The sequence below is a fragment of the Fistularia commersonii genome, chromosome 4 (assembly GCF_037954325.1).
Source record: "Fistularia commersonii isolate RoL2024-O1a breed Wild chromosome 4, RoL_Fcom_v1.0, whole genome shotgun sequence".
NCBI lineage: Eukaryota > Metazoa > Chordata > Actinopteri > Syngnathiformes > Fistulariidae > Fistularia > Fistularia commersonii.
Genome location: NC_141287.1, coordinates 8785036 through 8805195, shown reverse-complemented (window position 1 = coordinate 8805195; position 20160 = coordinate 8785036). Strand labels below are relative to the sequence as shown.

The 20160-nt window shown below is 41.2% G+C and overlaps 2 protein-coding genes across 3 annotated transcripts; one reads left to right on the top strand and one right to left on the bottom strand.

Annotated features, from left to right (window-relative positions):
• Nucleotides 1-1121: 1121 nt before the first annotated feature.
• On the top strand, nt 1122-7942 carry slc67a2 (solute carrier family 67 member 2). The gene is made up of 6 exons (XM_086145112.1): nt 1122-1457; nt 3719-3806; nt 4252-4295; nt 5197-5326; nt 6836-7045; nt 7120-7942. The coding sequence occupies exons 1-6, from the start codon at nt 1326-1328 to the stop codon at nt 7920-7922; spliced, it is 1407 nt and encodes a 468-aa protein (XP_086001238.1). The 5' UTR covers nt 1122-1325; the 3' UTR covers nt 7923-7942.
• Nucleotides 7943-8996: 1054 nt separating this feature from the next.
• slc9a2 (solute carrier family 9 member 2) lies at nt 8997-18904 on the bottom strand. Of its 2 annotated transcripts, none has more exons than XM_086145110.1 (13): nt 18473-18904; nt 18174-18388; nt 17845-18093; nt 14721-14971; nt 14423-14640; nt 13279-13478; nt 12775-12864; nt 12623-12693; nt 11303-11470; nt 11082-11187; nt 10093-10209; nt 9896-9983; nt 8997-9388 (listed from the first exon to the last, which is right to left on the bottom strand). In XM_086145110.1, exons 1-13 carry the CDS (start codon nt 18723-18725, stop codon nt 8997-8999), a joined length of 2418 nt encoding a protein of 805 aa, XP_086001236.1. In that variant the 5' UTR covers nt 18726-18904. The 2 variants fall into 2 exon arrangements, with proteins under 2 accessions (XP_086001236.1, XP_086001237.1); XM_086145111.1 differs by having other exon boundaries at nt 18505-18904.
• Nucleotides 18905-20160: the final 1256 nt, after the last annotated feature.

Below are 20160 nucleotides of genomic sequence, written 5' to 3'. Positions count from 1 at the left end.
AAAGGAAAGGGTTCAGAAAATAGTTAAATAGTAGCGTGATAGGACAAATATTCTACTTTAAAGTAATGTATTTTTAAAATAGTATAGCAGTCCATTGAATCGCAAACATTTGACTAGGTTTTGCGTGTCTCCTTTTGTCCAGCAGATGGAGTGCAAGTCCTGAGCCTCAGTAGTGCATAACTGCCGTTAGCCAATTCAATAATATCATATTACAAATAACATTTAAAAACGAGATCAAATTAAATTCTGAATCTCAATATTTATATTGATTTGGTTTGACAAGTACTTGAAATGACATGCGGTAGTGATTGTCCTGATTTCTGCAAGTACCTGACCCAAATGCAAGAACTCCGAGGAGTTAAGGTTATTTACAAACAAAGTGAACGGATGATTGTTTCTAGGGTCGAGTCGCGGGAGTCTCATAAACTTGCGAGGAAAGGTGAAACGTAGATTTCTGGACAAGGGAACGAAACGGAAATAACGGATCTTACGGTGGAGTTGAAGAGCCAGATGATCTGCACCCCAGCAGTGATCCACTCCTGCAGGGCTGCTGCTCAATCAGGCTCACTGGTGAACAACTGAGAGGTGAAATGAACTGCATATAGACGCATAACCCTGGATCCTAACAAATTGTCCTTGAGCCTAAAATTTTAAAAAGAAAGTTAAAGTCAATGACAGCTTTATTATCAATTTCTCCACATGCACCAGACATACAGAGGAATCGAGAAGACGTTTCTCTCTATCCCATGTCGATATGAAATTAACAAAACAATAAAAGAAAATAAGGCGCACATTAAACAGAAAAGCGCACAATAAAAAATAAACAATAAACATCTGCACGCAGATACAATTTACTGCAGTTATTAGATGTGGCTCTTTGAACAAACGTGAATAAAATGTACATATATGTGCATTGATAAATCCAGATGATACTTCTGAAAACACAAGTTTAAAAAATAAAGCAGGTAAACCCTTTTTTTGTAAAGGTTTATTTCAAAATATTGTAAAAAAAAAAAAAAAACAGTTTATGAATGAAAGGCAGCTCGTGACGTCAGTGGGTGATACCACCTGCCAGCGTAGGGGGGGCTGGCTTCAGACGAAGTAGCAGCCCATCGCCTCAAGAACGAACCAAAACGCTGTCATCTAAATGGCCGGATACCTGCGTACATTTGTTTGGATAATCCGCCTCCTTTCTCATCGTTTACATTTTTACCGGCGTTATAACCGGCTTCAGTTACCACCACCCCCATTCTCCGAGACAACCGTTGGGACGGAGACTCGCTCTCCGTTTGGATCAAAGGTCTGGATCATTCGCCGCAGGCCGGATGGGACCGTCCGCTCCGCTGCAGCCAGGCGATCACTGCGGGAGGATGATCGACCAGAAATGGAGCACTTCCGATCAGAAATCCGCGGAACGGACGAGAATTATATGGTGTATCTATGTGATCGGCTTCATGGTGAGCAGACATGACTGACCTCGGCCCAGCTTACCTGTAGGAACAGCGGGATAGACTGCAGAAAGGAATGAATCAATGCTTTTTCCGCAACCTCCAGATAAATATCACACCTCATTTCGTTCAGAACTCCAAAGTTAAACTTGAAAATGCAATGCACTTGGACTTAATTTCACTTACTAACACAATGGATGTATAGATATCAGATATTTATAGAAATTGAACATGCAGGTGTTGAAGCTTCAGTGATCTCAAAACAACCGTTTGTCTATACCAACAAAAACACTTTTTGTAATAAACTAATGCCGTGAGTGTTTGGAAATAACCGGTTGTGTCCTTTTTTGTAGGCTGCATAACCAGTTTTTTTTCTCCCTTTCAGCATTAGAATATTATAAACAGACATTCCCTGTATTTGACTTTGCTAACTGTTTTTTTACTTTGTTCCTCCCCACATTTGGAAAGTTTGCTCAGAGCAAGTAGTCCAACGTCCCATCTCAATTCAAAATTAATTTGTTTAAGGCCTCTTTTTTAACATATTTCTCACAAATTTAAAACTTCATTTGTTTGCCAAAAAAAAACAAAAAACATAATCCGCAGTCATAAGTATTTAATTAAAGTCTGTGGTATAAATCCCAGTGAAATGTCCAGACATTTCATGTTTCTAGTCATGTTTCTTTTTGCTTTAAATCAATATATGTCAGAAATTTGAAGAATTTGAGTCATATAGACAACAAAACTATTTCAGATCACTGAATGGATTTTGTTTGGCAGATAATGTATCGAAATAGAAAAAAAAACTATAAAAAACTATAAAAACTCAACGTAGTTATCTTGTGATAATGACAGCTGTTGTTGTTCTATTTATCATGTGCTATTATCACCAATATGAATACTACGAAACGTGCAGAGGCTGTTTTCACCCCTTTGGGGGGTCATTAAGGGCCACTTCTTCAAAGCGTCATTGTGGATAAGATGTGCTGGAGCGTTTCTTTTGGAGGGCATGAAAAAGAAGCCTCCGCCATGTCACAGCTGATGCACAGTATGTCGGAAAGTTGAAAGAAATCCCAACGCTGTCTTAAGGGTTTACGTGCCGTCATGTTTTAAAGAATGTACTTTAAATATCAGCCTGCATATTTGGTAATCATCTAATTAAAGGAGACGGGAAGAATCCCGGGAGCTCAGACTTCTGGCACATAACCACTGAGAGAAACGTTGCTGAAAGTTAAACAATTAGCGCAATGAGTTTGTTAGAGGATTACGAACAACGGTATGACTTCAATCAAGGGTTTGGCAAGCGTTTCTCTCCTCCTCACTTTGCAAACAAACATGATGGCAGTACAGAGGCCTTTTCCTTTAAGGTGGGAGGTTGCGTAGAAACTCAGAGAAATATTGTCCAACATAGTTTTAAATAACATACTGCATTGTATACTGCATTTTTACATACATTTTTCCTTTTCCTTCAACATTTGCACATTTTCAGGTGTATTTGTTTATTTATTTTTTTATCATTAATGACTTTTAATCATAAGGCCACAAGGTAAACAACATACTATTTCTCAATGATTTTATAATAAACAATTTGGAGAAGCCTCAGATTTCATACATTTTTGGAGACAGTTTAGTGAAGCCACCCTAAGAGCATAATATGCCTTTTGGTGGGAATTTTTTTTGTAATCCAGCCAAGACTTCTAGAGTTTAATAAACCTAGGAGTATTTACTCAGTAGGTCTGTGGGGAGCCAATTAACAGGACCCATCATCAGTGGAACTTCGAGTCAAGGCTGTGCATAGTAGTTGCTGCAAGCAGACACACTCATTGCTTCTGCCAGGTCTTTCCAGGTCTGTGATTGGTTGTTTTGTCACTGGCCTTTGATTGGTTTTATATCTAGTCACCAGTGTCTACAATATTTCGTTAACAGCTGCTTGGCAACTCAGATTAAGAGACTGACCAGTATAGGTAACTATGGTGATTTGGTCTTCTTATATTCCCTCCAACCGATGCTTGTCCAAGGGTGGTTTGCAGTTGTTATTTGTCTCTTGGACTTAACATCTTGTCATTCAGACATGACTGGAGTAGGGACTTTTCTACATTAAACACAAAATAATTCAATCAACTTCAGCACCCGCCCTCAAAGGGCTGTACAGATTAATTTATGAATTAACCAGAATCCAGTGTTTATCTGTCAGACTATTATAGATGAGATCCCTGGCAGAAGAAATAATAACAGCAGCATTATTCATATGCAACTTTCTCTCTCCCCTGCAGGACATGTTTGGGGTGAGCATGGTCATCCCACTGTTCGGCCATCATGTTAGAAGTCTCGGAGCCAGTCCGACTGCTGCTGGTATTCTAGGTAGGATGTGTCCCTTTGGGAATCTGTTAAACTTCCCCTGAAGAGCGTTAAAAGCGACACAAGTTTGTCCACTTTAAACAAGGGGAAAATTTTTCAAAGCAACCAGAGCATCAAATTGAAACTTTCGATTGATATTTTAAAAGCTGAGTTTCATATTACCCTAATTTCACTGGACAGTTCATATTTGGATGAAGAAACCATTTGCACACGGACAGACAGTTCACACATACTAGCTCCTCTGATAGTATGAACAGTTTAAGTCATTTATATGTTGCTTGCTCAAATCTGTTAAATTCTCTATTGTGATGTAGGACTCTCTTCCTAGTATGTCTGCATTTTTCTCCGTTAATTGAATAAGATGTTCTCCCAGTGGGCTGGAACACACTGGTGTCTGCTCTGCTGTATTTCAGAAATTGGACTGAAAGACTTTCTCTTAATATTACAGCATCTGTATATGGGGTCTTGCAGCTGTTCTCAAGCACAATCATTGTAAGTATATTGTCTCTGGTAGTGTTTTCTGGCCTGTTTTCAGTGTCTCCTGCCTGACAAGGCATGCTTACATGGAGTGGCTGAAATGGCTGCGTCTCATGTCATCTGTGGTATTTCATGGAAACAATAAACACTGGTTTGGGATGATTGTGGTCACACGACACTACCAGTATTTACCCGCTCATACACAAGCTACTCCCCGTTAGCCTCAGATACACACAAAAAAAAAAACATTTTTTGCAAAATAATTATCTCTTGTGCTCATCACCTGATATGGCATTAAAGGGACATAGTTTTTTCTGCAACCCAGCCATCAGACTGCCATCATAGATAACAATCTTTTTCATTTTAAGTTGTGTCCAAATTAAGAAAACCAAAACGCAAAACACTCAAACATCCACAGAAGCATTGCATCTGATGCAAAAGTCTTAGCTCGCCACTACTATCCCCACCACCCACAGCTCCTGAAATTGGTTTAACTCTCAGGGGTCATGCGACAAATTAAACAGATAAGGAGTCATCTGTTGGTTCCCGTGTGCAGAGCAGCGGAATCCTGGTAAATGTAACGAGAGGTGAACAGCTTTAAAATCCCACTGGACTGCATGCAGGACACTGCAAACACAGTTGCACCTAATTTCATTATTTTATCTGATGGTTGCTGTCTTGCCGTTAAACTACATTTGTGGGGTCCAGAAACAAGGAGCCCGCCATGTGTTCCAATGTACTTTGTGAGTTCCAGAACCAATAAACATAATATTGGGATGTAGGTGTGAGTGCCAATCATGGTACACACTCCTGCTTGCTAATGAGGTGTTGAGGCAAAATCAATTACTGTCTACTCAAAAAGTTTAACAATCTTTGTAATAAACACGGGGTCTCTTCTTGCTCTGTCGACTGCCAGGGCAGCTGGAGTGACGTGGTGGGACGACGTTACTCTCTACTGACCTGCCTGCTTGTCAGTGCAATGGGCTACTTCCTACTCGGCATGTCGACCAGCATCGCACTGTTTGTCCTGGCACGAATTCCTGTGGGTATGTGGCAAGGAAACAGCCTCTGCAAGCAGAAAGTCAAGTGAACAAGACAGACAGGCTAATTAAACTAATGAAATATGCCCATTAATATCTGATTTTTTATTCGTATTTATTTTATTAAAATGTATTTATCATTTCATAAAAAGGTTACCGCAGACTTTAATGATTCCTCAAAGTTACATTACATCTTTATGGGAAGCTCTTTATATCTTCTCAAAAAACATATATTGGAAATATCACAAAAATGTAGTTATATTGACCTTTAAACATGTAGACTAAAATATTCTCAATACCTACAGAATGATGTTGTACAAGATATGTAATGTTTGCTTTATGCATCAGAAGTTTAGATGAGTGAACATTGATATAAGCTGTAAGTTTTTGGTTTATTAATGATCTCATGACCTTAAGTAATCACAAAGCCAGCCTAAGGATGCATTTTTGAGTTGAATGTCAATATGCAATCTCAGTCACCGCTCGCTCACCCCAACCTTTCGAAAACATGACTATCAATTCATTTCTCTTCTAAGTAGAAAACAGCGTAGATCCTTGTCTTAAATCAACAACTGCCAGGCATATATATTATGGGCTGATAACTTAATTTTAGTGTGGCCACAGCCACACAAGCAACTTAAAATAGATCCAGATAGTCATTTTGCCATTCCAAAAAAATAATACCTTTGGATATGTGCATGCAGCAGTTAAGGTCTGACATCTCATCTGATCTGGTGTAGTTAACATCCCTGCTGCTGTCTCATGGTGCAGCTTTTCTCCATCAATAATGTCACCTAACACACAGCCCAGTCTCTGTTTAAACTGTCTTCATGTCAACATGTCCAACATATCCAAACACATATGATGTCTGACGTATTTGGCAGACGTCCTCAAGAATTAAAGAAACATTGGCATGAATTACCTCTTTAGCTGACTGTCGTCTAAAAACACAAAAATTGCAAACAGGAAATCATGTGTAAAGAAAAACTTGTCTAAAAACCAACAAAACATTCATAGAACCTGCAAAAATTGAAGAAAAGATAAGCTTTAAATTTATCAGATCTTGGGATTTGGCGGCTGTGTCAAGTCTCTGACGCCTTCATTTGGGGTTTGTCTTTGAAAAGTCCTAAAGCCACAGCTATGGAAAATAAAGGAAAATATCGTACAGCTTGTTGCATGCCATATTTTGAGCATCTTTAATATTGGTGCTGCAATGAGTTAGATTTAAAGGTAGAGACTACAAGCATAAGCATAATTTCAACATAAGAATGAGTACAGGATCTTGTTTTTAAGGGTGACTTTAGAAACTTTGGTGGCGAACCAGATGGGCAACACAGCAAACAACCTGTTCTATCAACATAGGAAGAGCTCCATCAAAGCAAAATGAGAAAAGCACCCAAAATATGCAGTTTCAGAAAATGTTCTTTTTTTATGGAGATGCAGGTGCATTCTAAATGAAAACATAGTCTTGTAAATCACTCACTTACTCTCAGCCACACTTGTTCTCTGTCTCAGGTCTCTTCAAGCACTCCCTGTCAATCTGCAGGGCCCTGCTGTCTGACCTGGTGACAGGGTCAGAGCGTGCCGTGGTGATGGGCTATTTCAGTACAGCGTCCAGCTTAGGCTTCATTTTGGGTCCTGTGGTGAGTGGATACCTGTCAGAGCATGAAGGTGGCTTCTATACTTCCTCCTTCACTTGTGCATCCATCTTCATCCTTAACGCAGGTGGGTTGTTCAATAGACAGAAATCAAGATAAATGTGAGAATCGTCATTCATCGTCATTCTCTGATCATTTCAGGACTGGTTTGGATGCTCCCGCGGCCAAAAACTCTACCTCACAGTAATGGCACCTCCTCCAACAATGGCTTCCAAGAAGTCTGCTGTGACACAAACTGTAGTAAAACTGTAAGCAATGGTTCTGCAAATGGCAGTTGCCACTGTCTGGAAGCAGAGAAGAGGGCGTCTGTGCTCCGGCCTGCCTTGAAGAAGGTATCCTCAATAGGCACCAACATCCGCACGGTCATTTGCTCTGACCTGTGGGACCTCTTCCTAGTCCGTCTGTTGATGGCAATAGCTATCCTACTTTTCCACAGTAATTTCTCTCAAGCCTTGGGGGAGCGTTTCTCTATGAGACCCAAAGACGCCGGTTATCTAATCAGCTACAGCAACACATTAGGAGCGCTGTCAGGGTTTGTGGTGGGACCAGTCATTCGGTTATACAGAAACAATATCTCAGCCTTGTTGCTTCACTCCACAGTTCTCACCTGTTCTCTCATTTTCCTCTATGCGTCTGCGGTCAGTGTGTGGCATGTCCTGATCAGCTCAACCTTCATTTCAATTTCTATCACTGTCGGACGAATGTGCATCACACACCTAGAGCTGCAGAGGGGAGGCGGGGGGGCCAGCGGGACTCTGATCGGCGCTGAACAGTCCGTCACCGCCGTTGGACGAGTTCTGGCCCATGTGCTGTCTGGGCTTTCCCAGGAATTCAGCCCCTGCGGCCCCCCCACAGTGGGAGTGGTGATGTCCCTCACGGCTGTCTTTGTGTTACTTATAAGAATTCCAAAATGGAATAAGATGGGGGTGACAAAAATGGACTAGGTAATTAAGCTAATTTAAATATATTTATAAACAAATACACAGCCAGCTGTCAGAGGTCTCTACAGAGACACAAGTCCCACAGTGACAGGAATATTTTCAACTCTGGGAGGCACCTTTCACCAAACTTATCTGCAAAAAAATGAAACATCGCAGAAGGTGAAAAGGCCTGCAAACACCACCACTGGAGTCCTTCTTTCACAGTGTGGATTTAAAATGGAGTGAGCCACAATTTCAGCACAGAGCGGTGTTGAAGCAATTATATCACTTATCAAAATTCCACATATATTTTTTGAACAGAAATGTGATCTTATCACGGTATCTGTAACAGTAAGTTATCATTCTTACACTTTTCTAAACACCAGAAACCACCTTGATGGACAGACCATTGCATTAATGATGTCAATTGTGAATCAAAGATTATTGAACCCGATGCCTTACTTGTGGAGAAGCTTCAAAAGGAATAAACATATATTTTGTATGTTTGACTGGACTGTCTTGAATTGCAAATGCTTTGAATCACAAAGCTGTGGTCATTGATTTAATCCAGAATGAGAGAGATGACAATCAAAAATATCAAAAATCACAATAGAAAACAGATCAGTGCAGAAATACGTGTGTTCCTGGTCCAATCTAATGCACAGCTACTCGATGCGAAAACAGAATATGTATAAAACGACTGTCAGACACAATGGGCATTAACAAAAAAAAAGACACTATTTACATACAAAGATTCAGGATAGTTTAAATTACCTTGAAATGTACTAGCAGACATATCTACTAGCAAATTAAAAAGCTAGTCATGAAACATTTAAAATATCTAAATCAGTCATCTCCAGACAATTGTCTTTACGACCGTGTACGCTACTTTGCTGCATATCTGTGATGCAGCCCACTCACACTGCCCACAGCTGCATTTCAGCAAACTCCTACTTGCACACAGTCTGAGTTGAAACAATTCAAAACCAGCATCCTACATGAATTCAATTGAACCCCATTGCCAATGTACTTGACCTTAAAAAGTGGTAAAAATTCACTGTTTAAGGCTGAGACTGCCAGGGAAGTCCAGAAACAGCGTCACATCTTCTTTGGGTTCCACTGAGGCCGTCTGAGCAGAGGGTTTCGTGCTGCATTATCTATAGGTTCAGCAGCCCAGCCGGGCGTTGGGGCAGCAGGTTGCTGCTCATCTCTCAAATTGACTGAAGAGCTGCTGTCATTCTCACTAGAAGAGAGTAAGTGTTGTCGAGGATATGGCAGCTGGGAATCATTTGAGAATGAGTTCTCGTGACCAGGGTGCACGTCATGCACCCTGCCTCGCTCTTCCCTGCTTTCATCCAGAAAGTCAACAGAGGGAAACTCCTTCAGGGTGTCCAGTCTTTTTAGGGGCATCATGGCTCTTGATGAGGGGCGCTGGCCAAATCGAGAGCGTCTCGCCGGGTAGGCCAACTCTGACATGGTGTCTTGATCATCTGTAACAAGTTAAAACATGAAATAATAAAGATTAACCAAATCATGCCACCACCATTTGTTACAAAAACTCTAAATTTAAGTATCTTATAAGACTACGATATAAAACTAAGGTGTTGGAAATTTAGTATGGTACACAATTTTTCTCTGCCTGGATTTAGTAATTTGTGATTTTTGGAACTACAGAACACATGAACTCCATTACTAGGTAAATATTATTTACAGGCCCATTTATGCAATCAAATTAAAGTTGGGTATTGCTCGCCTGGAATTTATTGTTTTGTTTGAAGACTGATGCCGTGGTATATGTGAGCCACTGAAAGAACAAAAGATGTCCACTATTCTCAATTATATAAGGAACCATCTGTCATCACTTCTCAACAATCCATTCTAGAAGCTGTAAAGGTTATAATAAAGCTTGAGAACTAGGATCTTCTCTGAGTTTTCCTTCTAAATTGGAAATAAAAGGGTAAAACTAGAGTCGAGGCTGTCACGTTTGATAGGGTTACCTCTGTCGCTCAGCCGTCGAGGAGGGAATTTTGAGTCCAGACTCTTCCCGGCAGGAAGTGAGTAGTACTTCTGAGACTTAGAAACCACCTGAAGGTCAAACAGGAAAAAAAACAGTAAATTGAAAGTAAGAATTAAAAAATAATGAATGCAGATCAGTTGTAGATAACTTCAAATAAAGAGAATCTGAGACCCTTACTTGTGTCTGAAAGCTGCCAGGGCGGAGACTGCGGCGGACGCTGGCATGACGTCGGATCAGGATCTCTTTGGTGTGACTGTCATTGGGCAGAGCGTGCTTGCTGGTGAACGCAACCGTCTGATTACAGAAAACAGACAAGACACCGCATTACGCACGGACACATCTGTCGGACCTTTACATTGCAGACTCGACCATCCTAAATAAAATCACAGATGAGACAAAAGGCAGCCGCCGTATGCACAGATTGTGAAATCCATGATTCTTTGAGGAATGACAATGTACTTTCTATCTGACAAGACACACCTGTGACATGTGCACAATCCAGAGTTTTGTCAATATCGAAAATCACATATTCAAACTACTCTGTTTCTAATTCACCTAATAAAAGATTAAGGTAAAAAGAAAGTCATGCGGTGGCTCCATGTAACTGTCATGAGTTTGAAAAAAGGAAAGAAAAAAAAAGGAGTACATGCACACAATAATGTGTGTTATGTAATCTGTCAAAAATAAACACATTTGCCTGGAAATAGATAATTCCAGAAACAGACTGAGAACATGTGTAAGAGGTAGACAGAGATTTATGTGTAGACTTGAAAAGAGTCAGCAGACAGTTTGTCCAAGAACAGAAGCACATGCTGCCTATTTGCCTGCACTTCAAAATATATCTGGGTACGACTGCAACGCCACCGACAGAAAAATACAGCAGGCCGATCTCTGACTATGCAAAACTATTTCACTTCTGTCACGCTATCGTTCCCACAAAATCTTTAGTGCCACAGTTATGAAAATACGTTCAGGTTTGCAAAATATGAATAGATATATGTTTCACTACTTGCTATATTAGGACTTTATTAAACAAGAGTTGTGGGTGCTGGTTGATCCATCTGGACGAAATAAATGAAAGCTCATAGCTGCTCTACAACACTGTCACACCAGCCATGTTACAGCATAGGTTTGAACAAATGCTTGGAAAAGGGAGGAAAAATTACCCGTTGCCTGATCTTGTACATGTTCTTGGACAGGATGTCATGCATGTTCCGCAGATCGGCAGCCAGGAACTTCTTCTTGGGTTTAGTGACATCTTTCTTTTCTTCGCTGCAAAATGTGTCAACAAAGTCAGCAAACTACTAACTTACATTATCCTTTGGATCTGGACAGAGGGTGAGGATTTGGTGTGATAGAGGAAGAAAAAAATATGATGTTATCTTACTAAAGAGAGACGATGGATGGAGCGGCGCTAATGTCTCCAGACACAGTGTCCAGGATCTCCATGGCGTTCTGAAGCTCCAGCTTTTTGTAGAGCGCTACAATACTGGACTCTGCCCGGTTGTCTCGGATCAGGACTTTACGCAGGATGCGATTGTTGAATTTCAAGAACCTGAGGTTGAAAGAAGATCGTTCTGAGAAGGGTCCCACTTAGTGTGAGATCCAGAAACCGCAGCCTGTCATATGGGACAGGTTATGGGGATATAACATATCAGGCTGTGAATATGGTAATAGTTAGTTACTCAGATATTTAACAATCTGAGCAATTAAGATATTTCTGCGGCATATATGTGCATTAAGTGCGGGCTTTTAATACACCTATTGTTTTGTGATTTCATTTTATCTTTTTTATATTTCATGGCACAAGTCTGGCCTGTAATTTGAGACAAATCTTCAGAATATTCTTCCTCCTCTGCTCCTTTCAGCTCCTCCCTTCAAGGGTCACCAAAGCAAATCAATCTTCTTCATCTAATCCTGTTCTCTGCATCCTCCTCTCTCACACCAACTATCTTTATAATCGCTCTCACTACGTCCATAAATCTTCTCTTTGGTCTTCCTCGAGCCCTCCTGCCTGGCAGCTCCAATTCTAGCATCCGTCTACCAATATATTCACTATTCCTCCTCTGTACATGACACCAACCATCTCAGTCTGGCTTCTCTGACCTTCTCTTCAAAACATCTAACATGTGCTATCCCACTGATTGACTCATTCCTGATCCTATCCATCTCTGTCACTCCCAAAGAGAACCTCAACATCTTCATCTCTGCGATCTCCAGCTTTGCCTCCTGTTTTTTTGTCAATATCACTGTTTCTAGAACATATGGCATCCCTGGTCTCACCACGGTCTTATACACCTTTCCTTTTATTCTGGCTGATGTTCTTCTATCACATATCACCCCTGACACTTTTCTCCACCCATTCCAACCTGCTTGAACCCGTCTCTTCACCTCTTTTCCACACTCTCCACTGCTCTGGACTGTTGACCCCAAGTACCTGAAGTCCTCCAACGTCTTGATCTCCATCCCTGCAGCCTCACCGTTCCATCCGGATTCCTCTCTTTCACACACATATGCTCTGTCTTGCTGCAACTGACCTTTATTCCTGTCTTTTCCAGAGCATATCTCCACCTCGCTAGATTTTCCTCAACCTGTTCTCTGCTCTCACTACAGGTCACAATGTCAAAGCATGAACTAGTGAGTGATTTGACCATATTTGTTGCTTAATGATGACAAAATAAAACATCATTAATACGCCGGTTCTTACTTGTCCTTCCAGTAGAAATGGCTCCACTGGCCACAGAGGTCTTCGATGCCAGCGATAGTGTGTTCCATGAGCTGAGAGCAAAGGGGCAACTGTTCACACTGCATGCAAAAACATGAGCTCCACGTGCACAACGACTGAGATTCATGTCATACCCTGCAGTGAATTTCCACATTGATGGTGTCAAGGTTGCGATTGGTTCTGCGGACGTTAATGAATTCAATCAGTGGCCGAATACTGATGCCCTGTGAAGAGAAGAAAAAGCAAAATCCAGCCAGCTCAAAAATGACACATCTGAACTCTCTAAGGACCCTGAATGAAGATGTTTCAAATATCTGGTCAATAGGTGATAAGGTTATTAAGGACCCGTTAATAAGGGTTCATACTAAAACGATGTCTGAATTGTCGACAAAAAATGAAAATAATAGACACTTTCAAAAAAATCAATGACACCATTTTGGTTTCTTAGATTGCCTTGTTACAAAACCATCAGAAACATCTTTAATATTAACCCTGAGACTAAGCATTAGCTTTAATACTGACAGGCAAACTTTTTCTTCTCTAACTATTGACTTTATGCTGTCAACATCAAACTCCTGTTGCAAGTGTCTGCATAATGCCACCAAATATTCAATCTCATGTCACAGTGTCATTCTTACCTGGAGAAAGACAGTGAAGATGATGATGGCAATAGTAGCAGTGACGAAGAGTTGCTTACGAGCAATATTATCAGGGAGGGTGAAGGCCAAGGCGAATGAGATCGCACCTCGCAGGCCACCATAAGCTAAGCCGAACTGATCTTTTAGGTTGAATGGGATGGTGCGGAAGGGGTTAATGATCTGAGTCAGCACCAGGACACCTGGATAAAATAGGGAAAAATGTTAGCGCCTCCAGTTTATATCATGTTTACTTCAGGCAAATTGGTTAAATGTGTATACCATTACAAAGTTAACAAAGTTAAATAAGTAATAAATTTAAATTAAGTATAAATCTTTGATTTGGTCATATTCGGGTTGAAGGTTTATCAAATTAACATGAGCATGGTAAAGCATGCAGCCATTTTATTGACGCAGGTAAAATTTCAATTCAATGAACAGCCCTAATCAGATATTTTTCTATTAGCAGAAGCCACAGCAGTGCCAACACATACAATATGCTTAGAGATTATATTCTCGGAAGAAATAAAAGCCCTTGTTCCTCCCCACAAGGGTGGGGACTGAACACTCAGGAGAAGGAGCTTTAGTTGTTGTTGCCCCATGTGGAGCTTTATAATGACAATTATCACATCATTGTGACAAACTAACAAAGAAAATGTTTCCATCTCCTCTAAACGTCCTGGCCCATCTCACAGCTGTCATTACCAAGAGCAAAGGTTTGGTGAACATTTCAATTTAAAAAACAATTGTCAATGAGCTAGCTCTTTGTGTAGAATTTACAATTTTAGTTATTGGTAAATGAACTGGTGGAGATTTTTCAAGTGGTGGGCTATTTCCTAAATGATTTTGGTGTAAAACAAGATTATAAGTCTCAGGACCACGGTCCAAGTGTTACTGTTTTGATTTGTTATCCTACCTGTTGATTGTGTTACATAGAAAATACTTAAGTCTAGGTCTGGATTTAAAAACTCCACTTTTGGGGTTAGGAAAAGAACATTTGAATTTAAATACAAAGAATTAGTTTCTTTAATTACTTTTGACATGCAATCAAGTAAAAAGGACAAATTTCCTCAAGATAGTAAAAAAAAAGACAAAGAAGTTTGTAGATTATCGAAGTTAAACAAAACCAAAGCTCCTCAATCCTTACCGAGACCCCTCCACAAGAAAGCAAACAGCAGTGTAAATAGGATGTAACCCCAGTTCCACTCATGTTCTGTTGTTATGGCAACAACCCCCAGGAAGAAGAAGATGAGAGTTTCGGAGATGGAGCCCAGCATCTTAACCACGTGGCGGATGGTGGTGCAGGAGCGCTGGGAGACATTTTCCTCCACATAGTACTTCATAGTGAGGGCACATGTCACGATTCTGCCAAAATAAAAATACATGTTAATGCATGATTTGAGCAACTTCAGCCTCCAGTCGGATATATTTCCTGATCTACTCACGCCATGATCGATGAGATGGCAAAGAGTTCGGCCACCAGATAGGCCAGGTAGCTGTACATGAATATGAAGAGCGGCTCGATCTCTCGAACCCTGGACGTGAACCTTGTGGTGAAAGCTGCGACGAAGCCAAACAGAATCCCGAAGCCCATTCCTCCGAGCCCCACCACAAAGAACCGCGCCACCCCAAGAAACACATCCACTGGCTCCACCACTGGCATCTCCGCTACAAAGTTGAACATGTTGTACAACACCTAAAAACACAGAAACAAGTCTCATACACATGATCTGTCTCAGGCTTGTATGTGTGTGTGTGTGTGTGTGTTTGTGTGTGTGTCCATGTAGCTTTAAGGTCATGGGTGGTGTCAGGGGCTGCGGCCTGTAATGACACAGTTCCAGACAGTAGTGATTGAAGGAAACCTTTACCCTGCACTGTTTGCAATTTGATAACCTTATTTCAGCCTGCAAACTGAATGACACACAGAGAGAGCGTTTTTTCAGCCTGCCAGTTTGTTCCTGTTCATTGTGTTCAGGCGAAACAGACCATTAATGGCCGCGGACTTCCTCTCGGTCTCACTGTTGCTGGGATCTACAGCTTTCCAGCCAATCAGCTGTCTGACTGCACATATCTTATGTTACTATTTTGATATTATTAGGCATCATATATTACATTAAAGTAAGAGACTGACTTATATAAATTAGCATTAAGGTGCAATAGCAGGCTTTAATATATATATATATATATATATATATATATATATATATGTGTGTGTTTGTGTGTGTGTGTGTGTATAAAATAGCATTAAAGTGCTTCTTATACATGTATATTTGTATAGATTGCAGATTCAGTCTTCCCAGCCCGGTGCAGGTCTACAGTTTTGTTTCTTGTGTCCTTTGACAGCTCTTTGGTTTTGGCCATAGTGGAGTTTGGAGTGTGACTGTTTGATGTGACAGATGTCTTTTATTCTGTATGACCAGTTCAAACAGGTGCCTTAATACAGGCAACATGTTCAGGACAGAGGAGCTCTTAAGAAGAAGTTACAGGTCTGTGAGAGACAGATATCTGGCTTGTTTGTTGGTGACCAAATACTTAGTCCACCATCATTTGCCAATAAATTCTTTAAAAATCAGACAATGTGATTTTCTGGATTGTTTTTTCTCCCATAGTTGAAGTGTAACTATGATGAAAATTCCAAGCCTCTCTCAGGCCTCTTTTGAGTGGAACAACTTGCACAATTGGTGACTGACTAAATATTTTTTTGCCCTTCTGTTCATATACATAAACACACACACACGTATATAAATATATATGTTTAAAGCATTCAACATAAGTATTTAGCAAAAGAAACAAAACCCGAAATTTGAAAAACCACAATTATACAAACATACATCCCAAGTTTTATACCAACAATCGACTCAGCATCCCTGATAAATTCAAATGTGTTCATTTTTAGAACACATGTATTCATAATGTCAAATCATTTCCAATCTGGAACTCTGATAAAGAGAATTTTATAAGAGGGGAAAGTGTTTTGTGAAAATTACCAAAAATAACATTACCTGAGAATAATAACGTGAGGTAATTTCATAAAGCAACTTTTTTCCTCTGTCACTTGATACAAAAACTTGTTTTTACTGAAGACATGAACAAAGATTCGGACACAACAGAGAGAGGAACATCTCATATTTCCTTGTTTCCTGCGGTGAACACTCGGTGGCATAACAAACGGAGATTACAACACGGCACATTGAGATTACAAGCCTGCTGTTGTCAGTTCTTTTCATCTCTCAGTTGCAATCTTGAATCTGAAAGTAATTCCTAAGATCTTTTGATCAGTTGGAGTCTACTTAACGCAGACCACTCCTGCTCTTTTCAGTCTCCTGGCTCAATGTTTAGATCTGCCACTGTGTACTAAACAAAAGATTCTTCACACCAAAGGTTGGGGAAGGTAAAAAGGTGGGCGTGTGTGTTTGAGAACAATAAGGGGAAGGGAAAGGGGGGTGTTAAGCGTGAGCAGACTAGTTTCAAATGATGTGTGCACGATCTCCTCCCACTTAGGCAAATGTAGCAGTGACCTCAGGAACTGGTTCGGCAGCATCTGAGTAAACGGATCCCTATCAGAAAACAGCGATGTCATATTTGTGCAGGAAAAACATTCCTTCACTTGAATTTTTCCTCTGTTTTTTTCCTCTACAATCTTTCAACAACAACACATATATTTTCTCTCTCAGCCAAAGGCTAAAGTAAAAGTCACGAAAACCTAGAGAGGCTGAACTTATTGCACGGTATCTAAAGAGGAACTTGAGAGGAACCTTGAGTGGGGGAACAGGAAAGCTGAAGACGACACAATAGGATCCATCTGCGGTTTCATGTAATGGCAGCTTGGAATATGAGGGTGCCAAACAAGCTGTCGAATTCTGGGCGGAGATGGAAAAGTGACCCCAATTCAGATCAGCAGAATATTTCTATCAATTACGGTACTAAATACATTTGCATTCATTCATAGGGACACACCTCTTGTTCTCTTCATTTCAGCTTTTCCCTTCAGGGGTCACCAGAGCAAATCAATCTTTTTCATCTAATCCTATTCTTTATATGCTCCTCTCTCACACCAACTAACTTCACATCCTCTCTCACTACGTCCATAAATCTTCTCTTTGGTCTTCCTCCAGACCTCCTGCCTGGCAGCTCCAATTCCAGCATCCGTCGACCAATATATTGACTACCCCTCCTCTGTACATGACCCAAACATCTCAGTCTGGTTTCTCTGACCTTCTCTCCAAAACATCTTACATGTGCTGTTCCTTTCATGGACTCATTCCTGATCCTCTCCATCCTGGTCACTCCCAAAGAGAACCTCAACATCTTCATCTCTGAGACCTCCAGCTCAACCTCCTGTTTTTCATCATTGTCACATCCATAAGGACACACCATCAAGCCGAATTCAGGGCGAGCGGCAACAACGCACCACGTAAGCTAAGTATTCAATGACCCCCATGGTCCCTCAGCATGTTATCATAACAAACATCAGCCTGAGGAGGTGACAACTGGCCATCGGAGTGCAGCAGGTGTCCTGTGAAACTCACCGCCGCAACGCTTTCGTAACATCCTTCTGGACGGACTCACCACAGTGACGGCGTCATTGAAGAGACATTCGCCAAACACTACGATGTAGAGCTGCTCGTTGACGGACACGTCCTCGAACACACTCAGCACGGCCACCGGGTCCACGGCAGAGATGATGGTGGCAAATAGCAAGTTCTCCTGCAGATTGATATCCTGGACACCAAACGCTTCGATCTGGCAAATGGCGAACAGAGACATGCCGATGCCGATGCTGTTCCACAGAGTCCCCACTACTGCGAACCATAGCACCTGCGCACACAAACACACACAAAGAATAACGGTCGGCCGAGGTATAAGGAGTTGTTTTGGGAAAGTGCGGTGAAACGGACCGTGCCGATGTTCTCGAAGAAAGGTCTGGTGGGCATGAAGTAGCCGGAGTCCAGGACGATGGGGGGCAGCATATAGAGGAAGAAAACATTGCTGGTGAGCACAGCGGGGGGCTCCTCGTTCACAGAGTGCATGATGGCCCCCACTATGAGGCCGATGCTGATCAGGAGGCACGTCTCTGGCACCCAAATGGTGATCTTATTGTAAACATGGAAGCCTGGGAAAAGAAGATATATGGTTAAGAGGAAGACAGAGGTAAAGGCCATCACCCTGGAGCTCCATCATTCACTGCTGTGCTCACCAATTTTTGCGAATGAAGCCAAGAGCACCCACAGAGTGATCTCGAATGGGATCTGGATTCTGGGGTAATCCATTGTGAATACGGGTAAATTGGACTTTTCCGGGTCCGGATATGCGTGAGGGCCGTCGTCGGGCTTAATGGGGGGCACGACCGTGACACCGCCCGTGGGTTTAGTCGGCATTTCTCCTCCGGATCCATGCAGGATGGTTAAAATTGCGAGGAAAAGTAGACACACTGTTCTTTGTAAATCCATGTTGCGTGAAAATGAAGTACGCGATCCACGTGGTACAATCTAAGTCACTCCATCAGGATAGAGATCAGCTCCTCCGAAAGTCGGTGTCTGGAAATTCCACGCGTGATTTCATCACGCCGTCTAAAAAATACGTTCAAAACTTACTCACACCCACACGGTTCTGTGCGTTATCCAGGTGAGGCGCCTTCACACACCTGTGAGCCGCCTTTCTGCGCGTTCACGTGTTCCGATACGGGGCCAGGCGCGTTCCCGAGGCCCAGCCTGATTGGGCGACGCTTTAGGCAAATAATAAGGGAGGGACGCGTCAGGTTTGCAGGACTTAGTTTCGGTGACAAAGTGACTCCAGGGACGAAGTTTCTCCTCTCAGTCTTGCAGTTTCTCCCCCCCTCCCCGTCGTTTGAGATAAAAATTAAACTTAATTTGCACCCTGGGCCACCAAAGTGTTATGACCTTTTCACGTTGAAATATTAAACAGTGAGTGCTTTTTTTTTAATCTGTCTCTAGTTACACAACATTTTTTATGAACTTTACTAAATGTCCTCATTACCTGGTTGTAAGAATCTCCAAATGACAATAAAAGCATTTTATTAAAGAAAATTAAAAAAATCAAATAACTCCCGATAATGATTCGGTTATTTAAATTGACTCTTACAAAACCCATCAAACAAATGCTCATGTTTCGTTTTGGCTTCCACCAATTCAGAGTAAAGGAGTTCGACTCTGATATTCGAAGACATAAATGTATTATTTTTTTTAAATGATGTTACCTGATGTCAAAGACAGTGCATAAAAAGCAGAGCTAACAAAACAAGACTAACAAGAAAATGATGCTCGTAAAATGGGGAGAAGCTTCTCCCCTAGTGTATTGAGTCACGAATATTGGGGTTTATGTTGATGCTTGTTTTCTGTGTGATTTTGGGGTGCAAGGAATTCTGTTTTTTTTTTTATTCTTTATCTGGAATTGAGCGAAAACACTTAGTTGTATTGCAAGCGTGACTGTGGCCAACAACAGGTTTTGCTTATTGAACGGACAATTTACCGTCAAGCAGGTGTTTTCCCTGACAAAACGCTACAGTATTTAAAAGGAACAACAATAAAAAATCAATCCCAATTACTATTAGAGGAGTCAAATGGAAGGGCTGGTAAAACACCATATGAAATATTTCTTTTTGAGATGGCTTGCAAAAGAAGACAGAGTAGTGAGCCTTTCTCTCCCTGCAAATAAAGAATTCAGACATAAAACTTTAAAAACATCATGATTCCAGAGGCGTTTGCTGCTGTTGCGCTCTGAATAACATCCTATTAAACTCTCTCAGAAGTACAACGCCCTGAAATCGCTGCAATTAAAATGAAAACAAACCTCACTCCTTTGGAGCATTCAAATAAATGAATTTAGGCCTGGACGTCTACCAAATGACGAATCATTTTACTTTCC